The 26,911-nt window shown below is 42.9% G+C and overlaps 3 protein-coding genes across 6 annotated transcripts in view; 2 read left to right on the forward strand and 1 right to left on the reverse strand.

Moving 5' to 3' along the window:
- Nucleotides 1-212: 212 nt before the first annotated feature.
- On the forward strand, nt 213-17,232 carry LOC121879304 (CD151 antigen-like). 3 transcript variants are annotated; one of them, XM_042385908.1, is made up of 7 exons: nt 213-283; nt 9,766-9,883; nt 11,692-11,883; nt 12,462-12,638; nt 14,233-14,349; nt 16,117-16,248; nt 16,975-17,232. In XM_042385908.1, the coding sequence occupies exons 2-7, from the start codon at nt 9,806-9,808 to the stop codon at nt 17,020-17,022; spliced, it is 744 nt and encodes a 247-aa protein (XP_042241842.1). In that variant the 5' UTR covers nt 213-283; nt 9,766-9,805; the 3' UTR covers nt 17,023-17,232. The 3 variants fall into 3 exon arrangements, with proteins under 3 accessions (XP_042241842.1, XP_042241841.1, XP_042241843.1); XM_042385907.1 differs by lacking the exon at nt 213-283 and adding an exon at nt 524-666; XM_042385909.1 differs by lacking the exon at nt 213-283 and adding an exon at nt 4,124-4,142.
- Nucleotides 17,233-18,810: 1,578 nt separating this feature from the next.
- On the forward strand, nt 18,811-21,250 carry LOC121879272 (mucin-22-like). 2 transcript variants are annotated; one of them, XM_042385868.1, is made up of 2 exons: nt 18,811-21,014; nt 21,195-21,250. In XM_042385868.1, exons 1-2 carry the CDS (start codon nt 19,769-19,771, stop codon nt 21,248-21,250), a joined length of 1,302 nt encoding a protein of 433 aa, XP_042241802.1. In that variant the 5' UTR covers nt 18,811-19,768. The 2 variants fall into 2 exon arrangements, with proteins under 2 accessions (XP_042241802.1, XP_042241801.1); XM_042385867.1 differs by having other exon boundaries at nt 18,811-21,250.
- A 93-nt stretch (nt 21,251-21,343) lies between these two features.
- The window catches only part of LOC121879273 (NADH dehydrogenase [ubiquinone] iron-sulfur protein 3, mitochondrial-like), a 28,473-nt gene continuing 22,905 nt past the window's right edge, over nt 21,344-26,911 (reverse strand). Inside the window, exon 7 of the mRNA XM_042385869.1 lies at nt 21,344-21,923. Within this exon, the coding sequence (XP_042241803.1) occupies nt 21,765-21,923 (159 nt within the window). The 3' untranslated portion in view covers nt 21,344-21,764. The remainder of the gene's footprint in view (nt 21,924-26,911) is intronic.

Below are 26,911 nucleotides of genomic sequence, written 5' to 3' on the forward strand. Positions count from 1 at the left end.
ATAAACCCAGACTGGAACAGACCACATATCATCCCGGCTCGCTCTCCAAGGACGGACGTTACGTAAGCCAGGTATGTCTTTTATCATACAATGTGGCGGCGGCTATGACGTAGTAGGTGATGTGTTCGTGACGTAAACCTCGCTGATTGGTCAAGATATTGAGTCTCCTCATTGGCTGCCGTCGTTGTATTGAGGTTGACTCGCCTCAGTGGCCTCAGCCCCGCCTCACCTGTCTCAGTTGACAGTGAGCTGTTGTGAAGTGCGCACGTGTTTTCCTTCTCCTGTGAGTGAGCCAATTATTTCCCTTTAATTTGTGATAATCTCCTCAATACTACCATAATTATATCACGCTATTATACGTGTAAATATAAAGCAGTGTTGATAATAATTATAGTGAGTGACAGACTTACTTAAATGTGAACTAGTTTTGACGGTCTTGCCTCGGGTACTAATTACTGAAGCAAGAGTGAGATTATTGAAGCAAGTGTGACGTTAATGAACCAAGTGTAAGGTTACTGAACCAATTGTGAAGTTACTGAAGCAAGTGTTTGTTTACTGAACCAAATGTGAAGTTACTGAAGCAAATGTGAGGTTACTGAAGCAAGTGTGAGGATACAGAAGCAAATGCGAGGTTACTGAAGCAAGTTTGAGGTTACTGAAGCAAGTGTAAGGTTACTGAAGCAAGTGTGAGGTTACTGAAGCAAGGTGTGGGGTTACTGAAGCAAGTGTTAGGTTACTGAAGCAAGTGTGAGATTACTGAAGCAGGTGTGAGATTACTGAAGAAAGTGTGAAGTTACTGAAGCAAGTGCGAGGTTACTGAAGCGAGTGTAAGGTTACTGAAGCAAGTGTAAGGTTACTGAAGCGAGTGTGAGGTTACTGAAGCAAGTGTGAGGTTACTGAAGCAAGTGTAAGGTTACTGAAGCAAGTGTAAGGTTACTGAAGCAAGTGTAAGGTTACTGAAGCAAGTGTTTGTTAACTGAACCAAATGTGAGGTTACTGAAGCAAATGTGAAGTTACTGCAGCAAGTGTAAGGTTACTGAAGCAAGTGTGAGGTTACTGAAGCAAGTATGAGGTTACTGAAGCAAGTGTAAGGTTACTGAAGCAAGTGTGAGGTTACTGAAGCAAGTGTTAGGTTACTGAAGCAAGTGTAAGATTACTGAAGCAAGTGTAAGGTTACTGAAGCAAGTGTAAGGTTACTGAAGCAAGTGTAAGGTTACTGAAGCAAGTGTAAAGTTACTGAGGAAATATGAGATAGTGATTAATTAAGAGTAATTTCCTCCTAAATGGCGACGTGAGCAGGTCTTAGAGGTGTGTGTCCGTGGTAGAGGTGTGTCCGTGGTAGGGTGTGTCCGTGGTAGAGGCATGTCCGTGGTAGGGTGTGTCGGTGGAGGCATGTCCGTGGTTGAGGTGTGTCCGTGGTAGGGTGTGTCCGTGGTAGAGGCATGTCCGTGGTAGAGGGTGTGTCCGTGGTTGGGGTGTGTCCGTGGTAGAGGTGTGTCCGTGGTAGGGTGTGTCGTGGTAGAGGCATGTCCGTGGTAGGGGCATGTCCGTGGTAGAGGTGTGTCCGTGGTTGGGGTGTGTCCGTGGTTGGGGTGTGTCCATGGTAGGAGTGTGTCCGTGGTTGGGGTGTGTCCGTGGCTGGGGTGTGTGTGGTAGAGTGTATCCTTGGCTGGGGTGTGTCCGTGGTAGGGTGTGTCCGTGGTAGGTGTGTCCGTGGCTGGGGTGTCCGTGGTTGGGGTGTGTCCGTGGCTGAGTGTCCTTGGTGAGGTGTGTGTGTCCGTGGTTGAGGCGTGTCCGTGGTAGAGGTGTCAGTGGCTGAGGTGTGTCCGTGGTAGAGGTGTGTCCGTGGCTGGTGTGTCCGTGGTGGGGTGTGTCAGTGGCTGAGGTGTGTCCGTGGTAGGGGTGTGTCCGTGGTGGGGTGTGTCCGTGGCTGAGGTGTGTCCGTGGTAGGGTGTGTCCGTGGCTGGGGTGTGTCCGTGGTGGGGTGTGTGTGTCCGTGGTAGAGGTGTGTCCGTGGCTGAGGTGTGTCCGTGGCTGAGGAGTGTCCGTGGTAAAGTTAATGTGACATCTTTCCTAGCCAAAAGAACATTGTTTTCCTAAGAACAGATTTTAAGGTACTGTACCATAATGGCCATATTTTAAAGCAGAGTATTTGTAGCTAATAATAATGCGGTGTTCGTTATGATAACTCATACGCGAGACATATTTTTATCAGACATAGACATACAATCTCTTTAATTGTTTAATTTGTGCAAAGGACTTTCACAGACTTCAAGTGTACACCATGAGTCCAATGCAACATTCTAAGACAGAGCGTCGTTATTGTTGGGGTCACGGCACCATTCACAACATATGACAAGCTTTTGTTTGATCTTGTTACAAAAACATTGTCCGGTTCTGCACTGACGTCCAGCTGGTGTACTGTACATCCACAAGTCGAGATGTGTACAAGCAGGGCATAGTGGGTTGGTGGCACATTTTGTAACCTGCACTTAACCTTTCTTGTCTGGGTGTATCTCAGTGTGTGAACTGACAGTGTGTCTCCTGCTGGATCATGTAATTTACACACAAGCTCCTCATATTCAAAAAGGGAGACAGAGCATCAGCGTCAAATTACCGGCCGATCAGTTTGACGTCAGTAGTGGGGAAATTTCTTGAATCAATTATAGCAGATAGCATCCAATCGCATCTAGAGAAAAGTAAATTAATCTACGACTCTCAACATGGGTTTACAAAGGGAAAATCTTGTCTAACAAATCTGCTGACGTTTTTTAGGAAAGTCTTCGAGGTAGTAGATAATGACGAAAATTACGATGTTATTTACTTAGACTTTAGCAAAGCATTTGACAGAGTACCGCATCAGAGGCTTCTGAGAAAAATTAAGGCTCATGGTATCGAGGGGAAAGTTTTAAATTTGATAAAATCATGGCTCACCGATAGAACGCAGAGGGTCAGCGTAGATGGTGTTAAATCTGGAGGGGGCCGTGTAACCAGTGGGGTTCCCCAGGGTCAGTACTAGGCCCACTCTTGTTCATAATTCACATAAACGATTTAGATATTGGGATCAGCAGTGACATAAGCAAGTTTGCGGATGACACCAAAATAGGGCGCAAATTAATTCAGGGCAGGATGCAAATGCATTACAGGAGGATCTAAATAAACTGCAGGGGTGGTCTGAAAAATGGCAACTGAAATTCAACACCAGCAAGTGCAGCGTACTTAATATTGGAAGAACAAATACTTATAATGTATACAGCCTTAACAACATCAACCTAGAGAAGTCGACTTGTGAAAGAGACCTAGGGGTACTTGTAAGCCCGGACCTACGGCCTAGAAAACAGTGCGTTAATGTTCGAAATAAGGCAAACAGAGTATTGGGTTTTATATTTAGAAGTGTAAGTAATAAGAGTGCAGAGGTCTTATTGCAACTATATCTTGCGCTAGTCAGGCCGCACCTCGATTATGCGGTTCAGTTCTGGTGCCCCTATTATAGAATGGATATCAATTCACTAGAGTCGGTGCAGCGAAGAATGACAAAAATGATTCCGGGACTTAGAAATCTTCCATATCAGGATAGGTTAAAGAAACTTAACTTGCATTCCCTAGAAAGACGAAGAGTGCGGGGAGATATGATAGAAGTATTCAAGTGGGTGAAAGGAATCAATAAAGGCGATATAGATAAAGTTCTTATAATATCCGAGCAGGATAGAACTCGGAGCAACGGATTCAAGTTGGATAAGTTTAGGTTTAGGAGGGAGATAGGAAGAAACTGGTTCACAAATAGGGTGGTGGACGAGTGGAACAAGCTTAGCAACTTTGTAGTAAGTGCTGGAACGCTGGAAATTTTCAAAAGGAGGCTAGATAGATTCATGGATGATAGAGAGTGGTAGTAACTCTCGACAGGAGCTGCCATGCACAGGCCAACCGGCCTATTGCAGACTCCTTATTTTCTTATGTTCTTATGTATACTGTATGGCCATCATGTGTGTCCTACCCCTACAGTAGCTGGGCCAGAAGGTGGGGTCCCTACAGACCTTCGAGGTTCCAGAACAGTGGCTCGTGGTGTCACATCGTGTGATGGCGTGAAACACAACAGTTTTATCGCTTACTTCATCTGGGAATTTCGCGTCGTACACCAGAAGGTAACTGTGTGTTGTTGATGCGCCACTTTTCATTCAGCGTTCTTTGCTAATTCAAGAACAGAAGGTAATCAGTAGCAAGACAGTATCTGCATCACTGCTTGTGACAATGATTCTTATGGCCTTCTCGCTTTACCTTAAAGGCGTGCAAAACCATGAGAGTGTCTGTCCCATGTGATGAAATGAGGTGGTTAGTGATTCTACCCGTTGAAGAGCCAGCATGACCATCATAACAACCCAGTCTCTGTTGTCTGGAGGTGCTTGTTAGAACAGTTCTTTGTTTTCATTTAGGTCTTTGCCGGTTTATCCCTCTATACTTCCCGAGTTCGAGGTGCTCTGGTTGCACAACATATCGGGCACGTGGCTCTCACAACACTAGCACCAACACATTTCCCAAATGTCTGGGCACCCTTGGGTTATCCCTTAGCCTGAACCGCTGCCCTACCTTCAGTCAGTGTGCTTGTTGGTGGCCAGGTAAGTGGCATACCTGTCGGTGAAGTGCCTCTTCTAAAATAGAAAGAATTTCAGCTTTGCTGCTCTTAGGTTTCCGTCACAACTAGCTAGTACTAGTGATACGGTACACAGTTCTTGTCAGTACTAGAGGTACAGTACACAGTTCTTGTCAGTACTAGAGGTACAGTACACAGTTCTTGTCAGTACTAGTGGTACAGTACAGTGTTCTTGTCAGTACTAGAGGTACAGTACACAGTACTTGTCAGTAGTAGAGGTACAGTACACAGTTCTTGTCAGTACTAGAGGTACAGTACACAGTTCTTATCAGTACTAGAGGTTCAGTTCATTGTTCTTGTCAGTACTAGAGGTACAGTACACAGTTCTTGTCAGTACTAGAGGTACAGTACACAGTTCTTGTCAGTACTAGAGGTACAGCACAGACCACGTTTAGTTTTTTTCTCAGGGTGTGGTGCATGAAGGCTACATGTCTTTCCCCTGACCATTCTACCACAAACGCGTCTACAATTTGTTGCCGTAAGGGTCGTGCATTGACCAAGTCTTGTACTGTACAATCGATTCACGAGGAATGTCATCACAAGTAGATTCCTGGCAGTGAGTCGCTAGCTTGATTTGTTTTGGCCGTGACATCATCAAACATTGTTGAGAATAAGCCAGTCACACCCCACCTCAGGTCTAACAGTGGATACCTGTTGTCTCACCTGGGCAACAGTGATACACATCTGTTGCTCTAAGTTGAGGATGTCAGCCAGTGTGTCTGTCTCTTGTTAGACTACTACTAAACAACAACAACTCATGTATACCACAGTGACCTGACTTGACCTGACCTGACCATAATATGACCAGCCTAACGAATCCTTGGTCGTTGAGCCGGAGGGGGAGGTGGTTGTTGACCCGGGGATAGGCTTGTTGACCTGGGTGGTGGTTATTGACCCTGGGATGTGGTTGTTGACCTGGGGAAATGGTTGTTGACCTGGGGAGGTGGTTGTTGAACCGGAGGAGGATGTGGTTGTTGACCCGGGGATGTGGTTGTTGACCCGGGATGTGGTTGTTGACCCGGGATGTGATTGTTGACCCGGGAGGTGGTTGCGACCGGATGTGGTTGTTGACCCAGGATGTGGTTGTTGACCCGGGATGTGGTTGTTGACCTGGGAGGTGGTTGTTGACCATGGATGTGATTGTTGACCCGGGGAGGTGGTTGTTGATCGGTGGTGGTTGTTGACCCGGGGTGGTGGTTGTTGACCATGTGTTGACCTGGGAGGTGGTTGTTGACCCGGATGTGGTGTTTGACCCGGGGATGGTTATTGACCCGGGGAGGTGGTTGTTGACCCGGAGGAGGTGGCTGTTGACCTGGGGGATGGTTATTGAGCCAGGGAGGTGGTTGTTGACCCGGGATGTTGTTGTTGACCCGAGGATGTTGTTGTTGACCCGGGGATGGTTATTGACCCGGGAGGTGGTTGTTGACCCGGAGGGGAGGTGGTTATTGACCCAGGGAGGTGGTTGTTGACCCGGGGATGTTGTTGTTGACCCGGTGATGTTGTTATTGACCCGGTGATGTTGTTGTTGACCCGGCAGGGGTGGTTGTTGACCCAGCGGGGAGGTTGTTGTTGACCAGCGGGGGAGGTTGTTGTTGACCCGGGGGAGGTTGTTGTTGACCCGGGAGGTGGTTGTTGACCAGCCGGAGGAGGTAGTTGTTGACTCGGGGGGGCATGACCAGGGGTGGTTTGTTGACCCGGGGGGGGGGCTGGTTAAAAGACTTATAAATCTTCACCAGACATGTTGTAGTTTTTGTAAGTAGCATTATTAGCTACACTTTTATAAGTATAATGAGATATAGGATCTTCTGCAAGCAGTGTTATTGTGAACTAAATATTTGGAAATTAGGTCAATATAGTATTTATAAGTAATATCCTCAATAACTTATGAATAACGTGGTTGTTGCACTTATAAGTAATATCCTCAATAACTTTTAAATAACGTGGTTGTTGCATTTATAAGTAATATCCCCAATAACTTATAAATCAAACTGGGCACGACCACCTCCCCCACCCCCCTCTAAACATCAACTATGGCACTATCGGAGGGCAAGCTGGCAAACCTTGCGAGAATTCTTCACCCACTTTCCTTGGGATGAATGTTGCTTTTCCACTCGGGATGCCTCGGTATGTGCTGACAGCGTTGCTGGGGTTATACAGGGTGGTATGAGTGCATTTATCCCATCTTCTGCCACAACTTTCACTTTACAATCATGGTTTAATCGCTCCTGCTCTCTTGCATGCAGGGTGAGAGATAGGGCATATCAAGCTATGAAACTATCTCCTTCTCCTATTACCCACTCCTCTTTCATTACTTCCAGGAATCGCTGTAAGGCTATTCTTCGTAGGGCCAAGCGGAATTTTATAAAAAGAAAGACCGCTGTCCTGACTAATTCTTCCTCTAGTAAATCCTTCTGGTCCTTAACCAAAAACATCTTTAACAACTTCTGCACTCCTTCATTTCCTCCTCTCTTCTGACCTGATAACTCTATAGCCAACTCTCCCCCTGATAAAGCCAATCTCTTTGGCACCTTATTCTCCTCTAACTCCACCTTAGACGATTCCCACTCTATCCCTCCTGCCCCTGCTCCTCCTACTGAACTTTTGCACTTTCCTATAATCTCCACTCGCAGGGGTGCCGGTGTGTTATCCAGGTTGGATGTGAGTAAGGTGAATGGACTAGACGGAATACCCTCTTGTGTTCTGAGGGAGTGTGCTGAAGCCCTGGCCCCTGTGCTTGCTCGCCTCTTTTGCCTTTGCCTCAAAACCCATTCTGAAGAAGGGTGACCATCCTAATCCCTCTAACTATCGCCCCATTGCCGTAACTTCATCCCTTTGTAAGATTTTCGAAACTATCTTGAACTACCATTTTCTCCGTCACCTTGAACGCCATTCTCTTTTGTCGGATCACCAGTATGGTTTTCGCCAGGTGAGATCTACTGGTGATCTGCTCTCCTACTGCACCCATCTTTGGTCATCCTCTCTTAGGGATTATGGGGAAACTTTCGTCGTGGCCCTCGACATCTCCAAAGCATTTGACAGGGTATGGCACAAGTTTTTGCTATCTAAACTTCCCTCTTTTGTTTTCTCTCCCCCACTTTGTTTTCTAATCTCTATCTTCCTTGAGAACCGATCCATGGCAGTTGTTGTCGAGGGATCGATTTCTCGCTCTTTCTCTACCAATAGTGGTGTTCCACAGGGTTCTCTTCTTTCACCTACTCTCTTCCTTCTTTTTATCAATGATTTACTTTACACTACAACTAATTCTATCCATTCTTACGCTGATGATTCTACTCTTCACTCTTCTTCACATTTACCCCTTCCTCCTAACTCTCAAACTAGATCTGTTTCTAGAGCTGATATCATTTCATTTATCAATGCGGATCTGTGCAGCATCTCCGAATGGGGAGGTACAAACTTGGTTAAATTCAATAGTAATAAATCTCAGTATTTACCAATTACACTTTCCAAATTAGATTATCTCCCACCAATTACATTTCAGGACGCTATCATTCTGCTAAATTCTAAAATAAATATGCTAGGCCTCACCATTTCCTCTAATAGTTCATGGAAGCCACACATCCTCAACATTGCTAAAGCTGCCTCCCGAAAGTTGGAATGCTGTACAGATGCCGTAACTATTTCACTCCTGAGCAGTTGCTTAAGTATATAAGGGATTCATTCGTCCTAACATGGAGTACAGCTCTCATATCTGGGGTGGCTCTACTTCTGTCCAACTGTTAGATAGGGTGGAATCAAAGTCATTTCGTCTTATTAACTCTCCTCCTTTAGTTGACAGTCTTTCTACTCTTTCTCTTCGCCGCAATGTTGCTTCACTCTCTCTCTTTTACAGGTACTTTAACGGGCAATGTTCGGTGGATTTGGCATCCTGTGTACCGCCGGCAAGGCCGTGGGCTCATTGCACACGTCTTGCCCGCGGTGCCCACCGTTTCTGTGTGGATGTCGGTCCCACTAGAATAACCCGTTATAGTGCCTCCTTCTTTCCTCACACAGCCAAACTGTGGAATGCTCTGTCTTCTTCTGTGTATAACAACTGAAAACTCGTATAGAAGATATAGGAAAAATTTTTAGTTGTAGGATTGTAAAGTGAGGAAAGCTTGGTAGCGTGGCCGATATGTTTATTTAACTTGGAATTATGTTCTTAGGGGAAAGCCTCTAAACACCAATTCTAATACAGCTGTTTATTAGTTAACTCAATGACATGGAAACATTAATAGATCATTATATTAACGTTACAAGACAATGACTCTTGGACACAAACATGAAATGGATACACTTCCCAACTTAAGTAACCTACCCCACGGATCGCGCTGACAATGACTCACGTGTGACCTGAGGGAGGCCCAGCGGCTGGGGAATGTCTGCAGGTGCTGCTGGACTGTCTCCTGTGGGAGATTCTGCTAGCTGGAGACTCGGTACTGGGGAGGGAAGTCTCCCTCCCGACCTCGACTTGTGACAAGCGTGACTCTTAGTTCTGTCTCGCCCTGCCTGACTCTGGTAAGGAGCTGTCGGCCTCTTCCCTGTAATAATAATAATGCCTCGTGGAAGGAGCTGAAGGCCCCTTATATTGGCGGTAGGTCTGGACTGCTCTGTTTGCCCAGGTGCTGGAGAGTAGCTTCTTGAGTAACATGGTCATGATCGCGTGCTGGTGAGAACTCTGGGTCAGGTCTTAATCTCACCTTAGTTACTGTAGGGCGTGTAGGGTCTGTCAAGGGTGTACACGTGGGTATCTACTTACTGTTATATGTGTTGTACTTCTCTGGGCTGTAAGCTGTGGTCTGATAAACAATCATTACATGTGTTTCCATACTCATACAATCTGTCTCATTTTGAAAAGCTGGTTCTCCGGCATCATCGTGGTGTAGATTAATAATACCTTTTCTTTTCTATTTTTTCTTTCTATTCTTATTTTTTCGCCCCCAGGCCCTGTTGTGGGTCGATGACCTGTGCCCGGGTGGGCTAATCCCCTTAAAAAAAATAACATGGTTGTACTATTTATAAATAATATCCCCAATAACTTATAAATAACGTGGTTGTAATATTTATAAATGATATCCCCAATAATTTATAAGTAACGTAGTACTGGTGTGTGTTTACAGAGTGAGGTAGACTGTGGGCCAAGTGTACAGCAGCAACACCATGAGCAGAGGCGTTGAGATGACGGGATGTGGCAAGTGCATCCGATTTCTGATGTTTGCAGTCAACTTTGTGATATGGGTGAGTGTTGTGTAGTGTTGTGTAGTGTTGTGTGTAGTGGTGTGTTGTGTAGTGTTGTAGTGTTGTGTGTAGTGGTGTGTTGTGTAGTGTTGTAGTGTTGTGTGTAGTGGTGTTGTGTGTTGTGTGTAGTGTTGTGTGTAGTGGTGTGTTGTGTAGTGGTGTGTTGTTGTGTGTTGTGTTGTGTAGTGTTGTTGTGTGTTGTGTGTAGTGTTGTGTTGTGTATTGTTGTGTTGTGTAGTGTTGTGTTGTGTAGTGTAGTGTTGTGTAGCGTAATGCTGTGTGTAGTGTAGTGTAGTGAAGTGTTGTGTTGTGTGTTGTGTTGTGTTGTGTTGTGATGTGTTGTGTGTTGTATTGTGTTGTGTTGTGTGTTGTGTTGTCTTATGTTGTGTTGTATTGTATTATGTTGTGTAGTGTTGTGTTGAGTTGTGTAGTGTTGTGTTGTGTAGTGCTGTATTGTGTTGTGTGTTGTATTATGTTGTGTTGTGTGTTGTGTTGTCTTATGTTGTGTTGTATTGTATTATGTTGTGTAGTGTTGTGTTGAGTTGTGTAGTGTTGTGTTGTATTATGTTGTGTTGTGTAGTGCTGTATTGTGTTGTGTGTTGTATTATGTTGTGTTGTGTTGTGTGTTGTGTTGTCTTATGTTGTGTTGTATTGTATTATGTTGTGTAGTGTTGTGTTGAGTTGTGTAGTGTTGTGTTGTATTATGTTGTGTTGTGTAGTGCTGTATTGTGTTGTGTGTTGTATTATGTTGTGTTGTGTTGTGTGTTGTGTTGTCTTATGTTGTGTTGTATTGTATTATGTTGTGTAGTGTTGTGTTGAGTTGTGTAGTGTTGTGTTGTATTATGTTGTGTTGTGTAGTGCTGTATTGTGTTGTGTGTTGTATTATGTTGTGTTGTGTTGTGTGTTGTGTTGTCTTATGTTGTGTTGTATTGTATTATGTTGTGTAGTGTTGTGTTGAGTTGTGTAGTGTTGTGTTGTATTATGTTGTGTTGTGTAGTGCTGTATTGTGTTGTGTGTTGTATTATGTTGTGTTGTGTTGTGTGTTGTGTTGTCTTATGTTGTGTTGTGTTGTATTATGTTGTGTAGTGTTGTGTTGAGTTGTGTAGTGTTGTGTTGTATTATGTTGTGTTGTGTAGTGCTGTATTGTGTTGTGTGTTGTATTATGTTGTGTTGTGTTGTGTGTTGTGTTGTCTTATGTTGTGTTGTTTGTATTATGTTGTGTAAAGTGTTTGTGTTGTATTATGTTGTGTGTTGTGTTGTATTATGTGTGTTGTGTGTATTGTGTTGTGTGTTGTGTGTAGTGTTGTGTTGTGTTGTGTATACTGTTGTGGTCTTATAGTACTAGTGTTATAGTGGTATAGTACTGTAGTGTTATAGTGGTATGGTGGTATAGTGTTATAGTGGTATAGTACTGTAGTGTTATAGTGGTATAGTGTTATAGTATTATAGTATTATTTTGTTATATTGGTATAGTGTTATAGTGTTATAGTGGTATAGTACTGGAGTGTTATAGTGTTATAGTACTGTCGTGTTATATTGTTATAGTGGTATAGTGTTATAGTGGTATAGTACTGTAGTGTTATAGTGTTATAGTGGTATGGTGGTATAGTGTTATAGTGCAGTTAATAATGTCTTGGCCATTCACTTTTGTAGTAGCAGTTTGAGTGATGTTCAGGTGAGTGGGAGATAATGTTCAGGTGAGTGGGAGATAATGTTCAGGTGAGTGGGAGATAATGTTCAGGTGAGTGGGAGATAATTTTCAGGTGAGTGGGAGAGATGACACTAACGAGATGTTGTTGATGTTGCAGGTGGCCAGTATAGCCATTTTAGTGCTGGGTGTATGGACCGTGGTGGACCGGCCTTACCTGGAGAGACTTCTTGGTAACGATATGTACATGACAGCAGCTTACATCCTCATCGCTACCGGATGTATCGTATTCTTCGTGTCATTCCTCGGCTGTTTCGGCGCTCTCAGGGAAGTCAAGTGCATGCTGCTGACGGTGAGGCTGTTACTGACCTATTGTAGGGGTGTTACTGACATATTGTAGGGGTGTTACTGACCTATTGTAGGGGTGTTGCTGATCTATTGTAGGGGTGTTACTGATCTATTGTAGGGGTGTTATTGACCTATTGTAGGGGTGTTACTGACATATTGTAGGGGTGTTACTGACCTACTGTGGGGGTGTTACTGACCTACTGTGGGGGTGTTAAAATAATAATAATAATAACTATTTATTGAAAGAGCTTGGCAACCAGAAGGCTGAAAATATACAGTTACATATGTGGGGAATGGGTTTCGAATTACAAATAATATACAAGTAACATAAGTGACACAAATAAGATATATAATAACTGTGGGGGTGTTACTGACCTACTGTGGGGTACACTGACCTACTGTGGGTGTTACTGACATAGGGTGTTACTGACATATTGTAGGGGTGTTACTGACCTACTGTGGGGGTGTTACTGACCTACTGTGGGGGTGTTACTGACCTACTGTGGGGGTGTTACTGACCTACTGTGGGGGTGTTACTGACCTACTGTGGGGGTGTTCTAACAAGTCTTGTCTCACTCATAGTACTTCATCATCGTGCTCCTGCTCTTCATCATTCTACTCATTGCTGGGATCCTCGGCTACGTGTTTAAGGACAAGGCGGAGACATCTGTCAACCATGCAATGATGAACGCCATGAAGGAGTATCGCTCAGGCTCTAACAACACTTTTACTAAGGCTTGGGATGAGACGCAACAGGCGGTAAGTGGTGTGTGTGTGTGTGTGTGTGTGTGTGTGTGTGTGTGTGTGTGTGTCCGTCTACTGTGACAGACGAGTGGTGACGGGGACAGGCAGAGATGACTGCTGGGAGTCTTTAGTCACAACTCGGCACATGGGCGGCATTGATAAGATGGTTCGTTTATGCACTGGGATCTAGGCAGCAATGCAATCCGGTCCTGTCTGTGCGATTAAGCAGCCTTTTCGAGGAGCCACTCTGCTCACCCCACATTCCCACATGGGGAGGGGGCTAGAAAAGATGCCCTAAACATAGTCTGCCTAAAAAAAAACCTGACTGGGCAACCGCACCCAGTAAGATCATCCTTATGTGGTCGAAAACATGATGATAATCACAGATCTAAACAAAAACCAAACTATACAACCTCTTATGGTCACTGGATGGAATGTCAGGAGCCTTCTGGATACTGACACAAATGAGCGTCCTGAAAGAAGAACTGCCCTTGTGGCAAAAGAGCTGGCTAGGTATAATATCGACATAGCAGCCATTAGTGAGTTCCGGCTCCCAGACGAAGGTCGACTCACAGAACGGGGATCTGGCTATACAGAGAATGACGGCCAGAGTTGGCGAACATGCTGCCATTTCGCAGGGAATCATAGGGAGAAATGGACTAGGCAAGTGTAATCACAACGGCTTATTCCTCCTCAGCAAGTGTGCTGCACACAACCTCTCTATCACCCATACCATGTTTAGACAGGTAGGGCTCGTGGCAACACCCTCGATCCAAACACTGGCATCTCATTAGCTGCATCACTGTCAGAGAGAGAGATTGCCGAGATGCCCTCATCACCCGAACCATGAACCATGCGTGGCTCAGACCACTGTGATCCATATCATCGGCTCGTCAGAGCCAAACTCTCCCTTCACGTTAAGTCATCATACTTGAAGGGGTAAGTCATTATACTTGAAGAGTTAAGTCATCATACTTGAAGGGTTTTCATCATACTTGAAGGGTTAAGTCATCATACTTGAAGGGTTAAGTCATCATACTTGAAGGGGTAAGTCATTATACTTGAAGAGTTAAGTCATCATACTTGAAGGGTTTTCATCATACTTGAAGGGTTAAGTCATCATACTTGCAGGGTTAAGTCATCATACTTGAAGGGTTAAGTCATCATACTTGAAGGGTTAAGTCATCATACTTGAAGGGTTAAGTCATCAGACTTGAAGGGGTAAGTCATTATACTTGAAGAGTTAAGTCATCATACTTGAAGAGTTAAGTCATCATACTTGAAGGGGTAAGTCATTATACTTGAAGAGTTAAGTCATCATACTTGAAGGGTTAAGTCATCACACTTGAAGGGTTAAGTCATCATACTTGAAGAGTTAAGTCATCATACTTGAAGGGGTAAGTCATTATACTTGAAGAGTTAAGTCATCATACTTGAAGGGTTTTCATCATACTTGAAGGGTTAAGTCATCATACTTGAAGGGTTAAGCCATCATACTTGAAGGGTTAAGTCATCATACTTGAAGGGTTAAGCCATCATACTTGAAGGGTTAAGTCATCATACTTGAAGGGTTAAGTCATCATACTTGAAGGGTTACGTTATGTTACAGATGAAGTGTTGTGCCATCAATGAACAGGACGAATGGGCTAAATACAACACGGAGTTCTCCCAAACTGGCTTCAAGGTTCCAAAGTCCTGCTGTAAGAAAGACGATACTTCCGGGTTGGTGAGTACAGTACTACGAACCCATATGGTACTATAGTAAAGTACAGACCAGTTTGGTATCCTGGAGAATACTGTAATAGAGTACAGTATAACTACAGAGTACAACTATACTCGTATGGTACTCCAATATAACGCAGTACAACACAGTACAGCATACTACTGTACAGTAAAAGACACCATAAAATAGTACAATATCAGTATGGTGAAGTATATACTAAACTATAGTATAGTACAGTGTACTGCACTACAAAATAGTACAGTACAGTACACTACAAAATAGTACAGTACACTACACTACACTAGAAAATAGTACACTACAAAATAGAACCGTGCAGCATACTACAAAACAGTACAGTACAGTGCACTACACTAGAAAATAGTACAGTATAGTACACTACAGTAGAAAACAGTACAGTACACTACACTACAAAATAGGACAGTACAGTACACTGCAGTATATTACAGCACACTACACTACAAAATAGTCCCTTGCAGTAAACTACATTACAAAATAGTATAGTGCAGTACACTTCACTACTTAATAGTACAGTACAGTACACTACACTTCAAAATAGTACAGTACAGTACACTATACCTCAAAATAGTACAGTACAGTACAGGACACTTCAAAATAGTACAGTACAGTGCAGTACAGTACACTATACTTCAAAATAGTACAGTACAGTACACTATACTTCAAAATAGTACAGTGCAGTACACTACACTACTTAATAGTGCAGTACAGTACACTACACTTCAAATTAGTACAGTGCAGCACACTACACTACAAAACAGTAAAGTACAGTATACTACACAATAGTACAATACACTACAAAATAGGATAGTACAGTACAATACATTACAAAACAAGACAGTACAGTACACTACACTACAAAATAGTACAGCACAGTAACCTACAGTACACTACATTACAAAATATTACTGTACAGTACAATACAGTACAGTACACTACAATACAAAATAGTATAGTGCAGTACACTGCACTTCAAAATAGTACAGTGCAGTACATTACACTTCAAAATAGTACCGTGTAGTGCACTACACTTCAAAATAGTACAGTGCAGTACACTACATTACACTACAAAATAATAGCAGAGTACAGTATACTACACTACAAAATAATACAGTACAGTACACTACACTACAAAATAATACAGTGCAGTACACTACATTGCACTACAAAATAATAGCAGAGTACAGTACTGTATACTACACTACAAAATAATACAGTACAGTACACTACACTACAAAATAATAGTGCAGTACACTACACTACAAAATAATACAGTGCAGTACACTACACTACAAAATACTACAGTGCAGTACACTACACTACAAAATACTACAGTGCAGTACACTACACTACAAAATACTACAGTGCAGTAAGGCTTGAGTATTATTATTCATGTATGGTACTATTGTATGATTCCTTGTATTGTAATATTCCTATTTAACAAGGTCATTATGTTAAGCATAATATAACTCTATGTAACAGCTGTATACTTAACTTTGATATCTATATTCAAAATAATTATATTTAACATAGTGTATTTAGCAAAACTATATTTAACAACTTTATGTAATGTAAACTTTATTTAACATATCTATATTTAACGTAACTATATTTAAGAAAGTTGGTATATACAGTATAAGAACTTTTAAAAATAATATTGTTTCAACAAACTATATTTAACATGTTGCTATCATACGTGATAATATTGACGATGATCAGTGATTATTATTGCAGCTACAAGAGTGCCAGACAAGACCTAGTGAAAGTAATTCTTTCACTGATGGATGTTTCTCCATGGCAACTGACTTTGTGAAGCAACACGCTCTTATTATAGGAGGTGTTGGTATAGCAGTGGCAGTTATTATGGTGAGCTACACTTTGTTAAATTATCTTATATCTATTATTACTATACTATATGGTATTAGAGTAAAGGCTAAAATATAATCTTATACCTATTACAAGTATCACTATTTTGGAGTAAAGGCTAAAATAACTATATTTTCTTACACCTATTATCACTATATTAGAGTAAAGGCTAAATTAACTATATTTTCTTACACCTATTATCACTATATTAGAGTAAAGGCTAAAATAACTATATTTCCTTACACCTATTATCACTATATTAGAGTAAAGGCTAAAATAACTATATTTTCTTACACCTGTTATTAGAGTAAAGGCTAAAATAACTATATTTTCTTACACCTGTTATCACTATATTAGAGTAAAGGCTAAAATAACTATATTATCTTAAACCTATTATCACTATATTAGAGTAAAGGCTAAAATAACTATATTATCTTAAACCTATTATCACTATATTAGAGTAAAGGCTAAAATAACTATATTATCTTAAACCTATTATCACTATATTAGAGTAAAGGCTAAAATAACTATATTTTCTTACACCTGTTATTAGAGTAACTGCTAAAATAACTATATTATCTTAAACCTATTATCACTATATTAGAGTAAAGGCTAAAATAACTATATTTTCTTTTATTTTTACTGTATAAGTGTGAGGGAGTTTATCGTTAAGTGTCATGCTATTATTGTCTCAACCAAAAACTTGACTCGGTCTTTATGTTTCAGGTTGTCGGTCTTATGCTGTCAATTATCCTCTTCAAGATGATTACCTAAATCTTTGGTGTTCTGGCTTGGGTGTATTGTGTTAGGGCCCGGGTGTGTTGTATTAGGGCCTGGATGTGTTGTGTTAGGGCCCGGGTGTGTTGTATTAGGGCCCGGGTGTGTTGTATTAGGGCCTGGGTGTGTTGTGGTGTTGTGTTAGGGCCTGGGTGTGTTGTGTTAGGGCCTGGGTGTGTTGTTATTAGGGCCTGGGTGTTGTATTAGGGCCTGTGTGTTGGTTAGGGCCTGTGTGTTGTATTGTATTAGGGGGTATTAGGCCTGGGTGTGTTGTATTAGGGCCTGGGTGTGTGTATTAGGGCCTGGGTGTTGTGGTGTTGTGTTAGGGCCTGGGTGTGTTGTGTTAGGTCTGTGTGTGTTGTGTTAGGGCCTGTGTGTTGTGTTAGGGCCCTGGGTGTGTTTAGCCTTGTGTGTTGTGTTAGGCCCTGGGTGTGTTGTGTTAGGGTCTGGGTGTGTTGTGTTAGGCCCTGGGTGTGTTGTGTTAGGCCCTGTGTTGTGTGTGTGTGGTGTGTTGTTAGGGCCCTGGGTCCTAGGGCCTGTGTTGTGTTAGGCCCTGGGTGTGTTGTGTTAGGCCCTTGTGTTGCCCTGGTGTGTTGTGTTAGGCCCTGGGTGTGGGTGTGTTGTGTTGTGTGTTAGGGCCCTGGGTGTGTTGTGTTAGGGCCTGGGTGTGTTGTGTTAGGGCCTGGGTGTGTTGTGTTAGGCCCTGGGTGTGTTGTGTTAGGGTCTGGTGTGTGTTGTGTTAGTTAGGCCCTGGGTGTGTGTTAGGCCCTGGGTGTGTTGTGTTAGGCCCTGTGTGTTGTGTTAGGCCCTGTGTGTTGTGTTAGGTGTTGTGTTAGTGTTAGGGCCCCTGGGTGTTGTGTTAGGCCCTGGGTGTGTTGTGTTAGGGCCTGGTGTTGTTGTGTGGCCCTGGGTGTGCCTGGGTGTGTTGTGTTAGGCCCTGGGTGTGTTGTGTTAGGCCCTGGGTGTGTTGTGTTAGGCCCTGGGTGTGTTGTGTTAGGCCCTGGGTGTGTTGTGTGTCTTTAAGCTCTGAATGATAAATTAAGATGTTTATTGTCGTGTTCTTGGTGTTTATACTGTACTTGGATGTATTGCAATGCAAGTCTTATAAAGTAACATTATTATGATATTGTGTGAGTTAAGTAAATCTTGTGATAAATAAATAAATAAATTATAAATGTATGTATATATATATATATATATATATATATATATATATATATATATATATATATATATATATATATATATATATATATATATATATATATATATATATATATATATATATATATATATCTATATATATATATTTGTGTGTGTGTGGGAAGTGAATAAATGCCAGTATTCTCGCTGACACCAACTGTAGGAGCATCGAGGCTACCATTATCCATGAACAACTACGCTGGACTGGCCATGTTACCCACATGGACGACAGTAGACTGCCAAAGCAGCTACTTTACAGTCACCTAACAAATAGTAAACATAATGCTGGCGGCAACTGAAGAGGTATAAGGATAGTCTTAAGACAAACCTGAAAAGTGCCAAATCGACCCCCTTACCTGGGAGACGATTACTCCACACCGTAACGTTTGGAGGATCACCACACAAGAAGGTGGCAATACTTTCGAGTTAGCCCGACTGCATAACGAGGCAGACAAGCGCCAATTCCGGAAAGATGCTGCCCCCGACCCTCCTGCACTAGATGTAGCCCTCCACACGTGCAACATCTGTAATTGACTCTGCCGGTCCTGTATCGTCCTCTTTAGTCACCTCAGAGCTCACCAACCTAGGTGACATCCTTAATAACTCATATCATTGTATCACAGCTGGATGATCGTCATACTCGATTCAGAGTGACAGCAAAGTAGTAGTAGTGTGTATGTGTGTGTGTGAGAGAGATATTTTACTATAATAGTTTGCACTTGATGTGTTCTAAGATATATTTTGATAAGATTTCTGTAATTTTCTTAAAATATTACATACTGAAGATAGAATGAGTGTGTCTAGTTGAGAGCTTCACTGTGTGTGTGTCTCTGTGAGAAATTTGGATTGACAAATGTACACCACAGATATTGTCTACTTGTTATTATTAAACATAAACATTGTGTGTTTCCATAAAGAAGACTAATTAAATTTTTCTCGTGGTGATACAGTCGAGTTGTGGAGGAAAGTCCCTGGACAGTTTTACGTACCTTATGGCGATCTGTTCGCTATATTAATGTTTTTTTAATCAAACAATTTGTGTATTGCGTAAAGCTCTGACAGTCCTGACTCAAAAAGCACACAAGTGTACAGGGAATATTGCCAAAAAGTTTACAGAACTTTTGTGGTTTTCATTTGTCAATATTATACTTTAGTGTAGGTAAGATGGTTAGATCCTTTCTGATTCTCAATAAACAGTTGTACAGTTTTAAATATATAGTTTTAAGAAATCAATTTGAATCTGGTGTTTGAAGCTGTCAGTCGAGAATATTACTTTTATAATACAACGAAAGTTTGTTTAATGTTACTTTTATCCTCTTCGCCACTGAACGGCTTGTTAGCCGCTTGGGCGATCGGTCACGTCTCTGATTACAATTATATTACCAGGCCGCCCCCTCATTGACAATGTTAACGACCAGGTGAACTTTACTGTAACAATTATTATTAAAAGTTGGAATTATTTTCTAACTTTATTATAAATTTACCACAAGTGTCATGGAAGTGTGTACTGTACTGTACTGTACTGTATTATGGTGAGTATATGTGTACTGCCCTGGACCTGTATTATACTATGGTGCGTACATGTACCGTACTGGGTATGTTTATCCTGCCTTTGGTAAGAACCATATTGTGTTGGATATATCTGTCCAGGATAAATTTGAGAACAACCCCAACAGTTGCCAAGGGTGTTGTGAACACCACAACAGCTGCAAGGGGTGTTGTGAGCACCACCACAGCTGCCAGGGGTGTTGTGAACATCACAACAGCTGCCAGGGGTGTTGTGAACACCACAACAGCTGCCAGGGGTGTTGTGAGCACCACAACAGCTGCCAGAGGTGTTGTGAGCACCACCACAGTTGCCAGGGGTGTTGTGAGCACCACAACAGCTGCCAGGGGTGTTGTGAGCACCACCACAGCTGCCAGGGGTGTTGTGAGCACCACCACAGCTGCCAGGGGTGTTGTGAACATCACAACAGCTGCCAGGGGTGTTGTGAACACCACAACAGCTGCCAGGGGTGTTGTGAGCACCACAACAGCTGCCAGAGGTGTTGTGAGCACCACCACAGTTGCCAGGGGTGTTGTGAGCACCACAACAGCTGCCAGAGGTGTTGTGAACACCACAACAGCTGCCAGAGATGTCAGCACCACTACAGCTGCCAGAGGTGTTGTGAGCACCACAACAGCTGCCAGAGGTGTTGTGAGCACCACAACAGCTGCCAGAGGTGTTGTGAACACCATAACAGCTGCCACAGGTGTTGAGCACCACAACAGTTGCCAGAGGTGTTGTGAGTACCACAACAGCTGCCAGAGGTGTGTGAGCACCACAACAGCCAGAGGTGTTGTGAGCACCACAACAGCTGCCAGAGGTGTTTTGAGCACCACAACAGCTGGCAAGGTGTTTGAGCACCACAACAGCTGCCAGAGGTGTTGTGAGCACCACAACAGCTGCCAGAGGTGTTGTGAACACCACAACAGCTGCCACAGAGGTGTTGTGACCACCACAACAGCTGCCACAGGTGTTGTGACCACCACAACAGCTGGCAGAGGTGTTGTGACCACCACAACAGCTGGCAGAGGTGTTGTGACCACCACAACAGCTGCCAGAGGTGTAGTGAGCACCACAACAGCTGCCAGAGGTGTAGTGAGCACCACAACAGCTGCCAGAGGTGTTGTGACCACCACAACAGCTGACAGAGGTGTTGTGACCACCACAACAGTTGCCAGAGGTGTTGTGACCACCACAACAGCTGGCAGAGGTGTTGTGACCACCACAACAGCTGCCAGAGGTGTAGTGAGCACCACAACAGCTGCCAGAGGTGTAGTGAGCACCACAACAGCTGCCAGAGGTGTTGTGACCACCACAACAGCTGACAGAGGTGTTGTGACCACCACAACAGTTGCCAGAGGTGTTGTGACCACCACAACAGCTGACAGAGGTGTTGTGACCACCACAACAGCTGCCAGAGGTGTAGTGAGCACAACAGTTGCCCATCCCACTATACATGTGAGCAACAGACAATAGGTACAGTGGTCACTAAGGTTTGGTAATAATTGTACATTTATTAAAGATGATAAGCAACACCTGGTTGGTCTGGTTGAAATAAAAAACTTTAACTTTTAAAGTCTTTTAAATTTAATTTGTATAAGTATTTACATAATATACAAATTCATCATAATGTTTCTTTCCAACATTTCGTTCTACTTCATCTAACAGACGGTAAGATAAACCCTATACATGTGTCAACACCATCAGTACAGTACAGCATATACAGTTGTCGGCAAAATTCCCCAAACACTCGGCAGGCAATATCTTGCATCGACTGAGCTTGTGGGCTAGAGTGGATTACTTTTTAGGTGCATAATTTACAATTACCTTTACAGTACCTATATGATCTTTAAGTGCATTTGATATTGTTGTAAATTGTTCAGGAAATTATGGTCAGCTGTACTTCACAAACATCATAAGATAAGTTTTATTCAACTACAGGGTATACACACAACTTAGTTCACCACTTTCTCTCTTCAAGTGACCACATTCATTGATTTTCTTCCTTAATTGGAACCTCCTCGGCTGCCATGTGCTCACGGAAGTTAGGAAACTGTTCCCAGGGAGCCGACAGGTCAAACTTACGGAATTCCTGAGCCAGTTCCAGAGGCTCAACCACAACCCTCTTGGCTTCATCATCATATCGTACCTGAGAAAGTTAAAGAGAATGGGTTATTATTGACCTGTCCTGTATACAAGGCATGGGCAACCTTCCCTAAGTCATGGGCCGCATTACGATTTAGGTAGTTTTCTGTGGGCCAACCCACCAAAATTTATATCCTACATATTATATATGCACAGTAGACCTTCCCATTCGCGGGTTTGCGATTTGCGGTAAGCAGATGGTGGCTAGCTTTTTACCGCAGCACAACGAGTCACCCACGCAGCATCTTGTGTTGTACTCTCAAAACTTTAGTGTTTTTGTGTTAAATGGCTCCTAAAAAACTGCCTAGTGTCAGTGTTAGTGATGCTTGTGGAGTGAAATGTAAAAGGTAGAAGTCAGCGATGACCCTGACAAAGAAGATTAAATTATTAGATAAGTTAAAAGGGGTCGAGTGCTGCCGCGGCTGGTCAGTTGCTTGGTATAGGTATACAGTAGTGCACTAAGGTAGTACAAGTTGCTATTCGCACCATTCCAGAAGGACAGCGCCTAGACTCATTGGCATATGGACTTATCTTGGCACCTATCAACACCATTGCTCCACTGTCTTGTGGATTAACCTTGGTAGGTACAATGACGGTCTAGGGAGAAAAGGTGACCAACATAGGAACCCAACGACTACACCAGCAGAAAAAGGCAATGCCTGACGGACAGGCTACTAAGGCAAAACCCAATAACTGGGCTATTGACAGTTCATTGCAACTCCCTCTCCCCAGTCGTTGCAACACTGGATCAGGAAAAGGGAGAGCCAAGATGTGTAGTTGCAGCCTGTGCTCCTGCCTCACCACATAAATCAACTCACATGTAGCCATCATCCAGCTCATCATACCTCTCATCATCATCTAAACCCCTATACCCCCAAAAGTCCTATGGTGATGGACGAGTGGCGACGGGGACAGGCAGAGATGACTGCCGGGAGTCTCTAGTCACAACTCTGCACATGGGTGGCCCTTTCGGGGAGCCACTCTGCTCACCCCTCACGGGGAGGGGGCTAGAAAAGATGCCCTGAACATAGCCTGCCTAAAGAACCAACCTGACTGGGCAACCACACCCAGTAAAGTCATCCTTATGAGGTCGAAAACACAATCAAAATCACAGATCCAAACAAAAACAAACTATACAACCTCTTATGGTCGCTGCATGGAATGTCAGGACCCTTCTGGATACTGGCACAAATGAGCGTCCTGAAAGAAGAACTGCCCTTGTGGCAAAAGAGCTGGCTAAGTGTAACATCGACATAGCAGCCATCAGTGAGTCCTGGCTCCGAGAACGGGGTTCTGGCTATACAGTGGTCCCTCAATTAACGAGCACAATTGGTTCCAGAGTCAGTCGTTAACTAAAAATTTTGTTAACTGAATCTGTTATTTCAATGGGGTATTGGGTAATTGGTTCCAACTAACTGAAAAAGTATACATACAAAGTACTGTATACCAGTAATAGAATTAACAAAACATTAAATATAAACAAATTACAGTACTGTACTGTACAGTATACTGCACAATAATAAAAAAACAACAGAATACTATATTTTAACTTCCTTTGAGGTGTGTATGTCATATTACCTGCAGCTTTGTTTACATATCAAACAGCTGATTGTAGAGGCAGTCGATGATGACATGCCATATTCTTAGAGTGCATTAGTACTCATGCTTTCTTCGTATTTCATACTACTTTCTGCACTGTATATTATCAATATGTTAACTAAATTTCAGAATGACCAATAATTTTAATAAAAAAAAAATATTCAAGAACACAACTTTCTAGATACAGTATTTACTCCACTGGAAACAAATATAAACATACAACCAATTTCTGAATTGGCGGACTAGCCGATAAGCTGATGTGAGCACCAAAGCGTGTTTCTCGTAAGGCTGTCATTAATAGAAGTTGAACTCGTTAACAGAACTGAAAATCCTTATGGGAGCTAATTCGTTAACTGAAATCTTGTAAATTGAACGCTCGTTAATGGAGGGACCACTGAACCTTCTTCTGGAAGGGTAAGCCTGCTGCGACAAGAAACAACATTTATGGAGTTGGCTTTGCCATCCACCAACACATCCTCCACAGGCTAACTGAAATGCCTATTGGGATCAACGAACGCCTCATAACACTTCGAGTTCCACTGAATCACTCACGTCATGCCTTTTTCATCAGTGCATACACCCCAACACTGGATGCAGAGGATGACATCAAGGAGGCCTTTTACGTCGACCTTGACAGAGTGCTAACCTCTAAACCCAGAGAAGATAAGGTTGTGCTCCTTGGTGACTTCAATGCCAGAATTGGCAGAGATGCTGACATTTGGCAGGGAACCAAAGAGAGAAATGGACTAGGCAAGTGTAATCCCAACGGCCTACTCCTCCTCTGCACACAACCTCACTATCACCAATACCTTGTTTAGGCAGGCTCACAAGTTTAATGGTTTGTGGCAACACCCTTGATCCAAACACTGGCATCTGATTGACTACATCATTGTCAGCGAAAGAGATCGCCGAGATGTCATCACCTGTGCCATGCGTGGCTCAGACCACTGTGACACTGATCGTTGGCTCGTCGGGGTCAAGCTCTCACTTCACGTCGCCCCAAAACGGCGAAGGCAACAAGCCTCCACAAGAGGTTATAACACTAAGCCTCTGGAGGACCCAGCAGCAACACATGCTTAAGAGAGCAGCTCAAACATGGGCTGATAAACAAACCAACAACAAACAACCCGAAGCCAAATGGGGAATTCTCGACACTGTCATGACAAAAACCTGCAGAGACCCTCGGCCAGATCGAAAGAATACACCAGGACTGCTGTGATGAAAATGACCCGGAAATCAATGTACAGTGACCCCTCGTTTAACGAACGCCTCGGTTAACGAAATTTCCGTTAACGAACTGCCTTCCATAAGGATCTTCAATTCGGTTAACGAACAAAAATTCGGTTAACGAATTTCTTACGAACCGACCTCAACATGTTTTTGCTTGCACTGACCGGGCAACCAGCATTAGTATCAGTCCGCCAATACATTAATCGGTTCTAGGGCTTAAATTCCTTACTATTTTAGTAAATATCAAGAAGTTTATACTATTCAATAATTTTAAAAGTTTAATATTCAATTTTTTAGTCATTTTAACAATTATTGAACATAATTGAAGGTAAAGTGACTAGTTTAATGCGCGGCATCCAGCCTCTTAACACAGCAAACAGGCGTTAGTCTCTCTCTGTTTTCACTGGAGGTAACATCTTGCTTGAGACTCTCTTCAACTAAACGCTTTTTTTCTGTGTTTCCAAGCAAATTATTGGTCATTTTGAAATATATTTTACATATTGACAATATATAATGCAGTACAGTGTTGATTTAAAGAAAATAATCTTGAATTACACCAAGAGAACTAAAATTTTATGGGTGAAATGGCACCATGGGGTAACTTCTCTTCCACCCCAATGCCTTCTCTTCTCCTCCACCCCATTCTAATTCCCATCATCATCATCATCCAGGAGCCTTCTACATGCACACCTCAAAGTAAGTGTACTTTTCTACCATTTTTTTTAATTTAGGCAATTTTCGGTGAGCTGGAACCAATTACCCCAAAACCCATTGAAATAATGGTTTCGGTTAACGAGTTTTTCGGTTAACGAGCAACCTTCTAGAACGGATTGTGCTCGTTAACCGAGGGACCACTGTACCTGCATATATAAAATATCATTTAAAAACAAAAATTTAAATTTCGCGCCATTTTCATTAGTCCCGTGTATGGTGCAGCAAACAGACGCCACTCTTTCCCATCTCAGACATCAGCTGCTCCGAGAAGCCTCAGTCCACACGTGCCTACCGTACTGTGAACGCTACTGTGATTAACTCTTCTGTTTGTCCTCCCACGTGCATTCCACACGGCTCCGGGACGTAAGCCAGCCTCATCAGAGGCAAATATTACTAGCAAAGACTCTAAAGTGACCAAGAGATCAAGAATAGTGACGACCTTAATGGAAAAAACAGTTTTATTGGACAAGCTCCGAGGTGGTATGAGCTATGGCTCAAGATGTGGTGAAGACTGAAAATTCATTTGTGTCTTTTGTCAGAATACAAGTCTTTAAGTGGAGGAATGTGGGTGGAAGAGGACTGGCTGGCTGGCGTGAGGGAGGGCAGACGCCGGGACAGCAGGGAGAGGCTGGCAATGCGGGTGTTGCCGACCTCGACGAAATATAAAAAATTTTATTTACTTGTAAAGATATTTTTTTGGTATATAACTGTGCTTACGTTTTCCATTATTATACTACAATATGATAAGTTTAAAATAATGATGTTAGTAAATGCCGGCTCAGTGATCAGTGTGACCACTGGAGAGCACGGCGTGGTTAAGTGCATGACCTACCTGAGCTGCTTGGTGGCCACAGGTACAGTGATTCCTAAAAGAGTATTCGTGGTTTTGACTTTTCGCGGGGGTTCCAGGAACTTAATTCCCGCGAAAAACACGGGATTACTGTACATAGAACAGACAGCCAGGCATGACAGATTGCCCACGAGGGGCTAGTTTATTGGGCACCCCCTTACATCCTGGGCAAGGTGAAGCGCAGAAGCGTTTACAGCCAGGCATGAAGGATGAGGTACTATGGAGAGAGACCTTCACCTTTGACCCATGTGACCACCGCCCATGACCCCAGTAACCCAACCTTAGTTAATTCCCAAGTGACCCACTGCAACATAGCAGCTAATTCACCTAACAGACCGCACCCAACTTGGCCAGTAAACTCACACAAGTTAAACTGTTTATATTGTTGACTATTGATACTTATTTCACTGTTACATTATCATAGGTGAAGAAACAGTAATGAATTGTGTGTGAAGAATATTCTTTTAATAAATATTGCTTTACTCACCATAAACTGGCTGCATCTACCTCAACCACAGAACACATTAAAGAGAATTTATCAATCACTGAGGGACACACAAGGACATGGTTTGGGCCCGGCCGTGACTGGTGTATACCAC

Source organism: Homarus americanus, unplaced genomic scaffold (assembly GCF_018991925.1).
Source record: "Homarus americanus isolate GMGI-L3 unplaced genomic scaffold, GMGI_Hamer_2.0 scaffold16894, whole genome shotgun sequence".
Lineage (NCBI taxonomy): Eukaryota > Metazoa > Arthropoda > Malacostraca > Decapoda > Nephropidae > Homarus > Homarus americanus.

Excerpts from the sequence above, each read along its gene's own strand:
- LOC121879304 (XM_042385908.1), top strand. The coding sequence starts at position 9,806 with ATGAGCAGAGGCGTTGAGATGACGGGATGTGGCAAGTGCATCCGATTT. Across the intron at positions 12,639-14,232 it reads GGGATGAGACGCAACAGGCG|ATGAAGTGTTGTGCCATCAA; the intron begins GTAAGTGGTGTG and ends GTTATGTTACAG. Across the intron at positions 16,249-16,974 it reads TAGCAGTGGCAGTTATTATG|GTTGTCGGTCTTATGCTGTC; the intron begins GTGAGCTACACT and ends TTTATGTTTCAG.
- LOC121879272 (XM_042385867.1), top strand. The coding sequence starts at position 19,769 with ATGTGTACTGCCCTGGACCTGTATTATACTATGGTGCGTACATGTACC.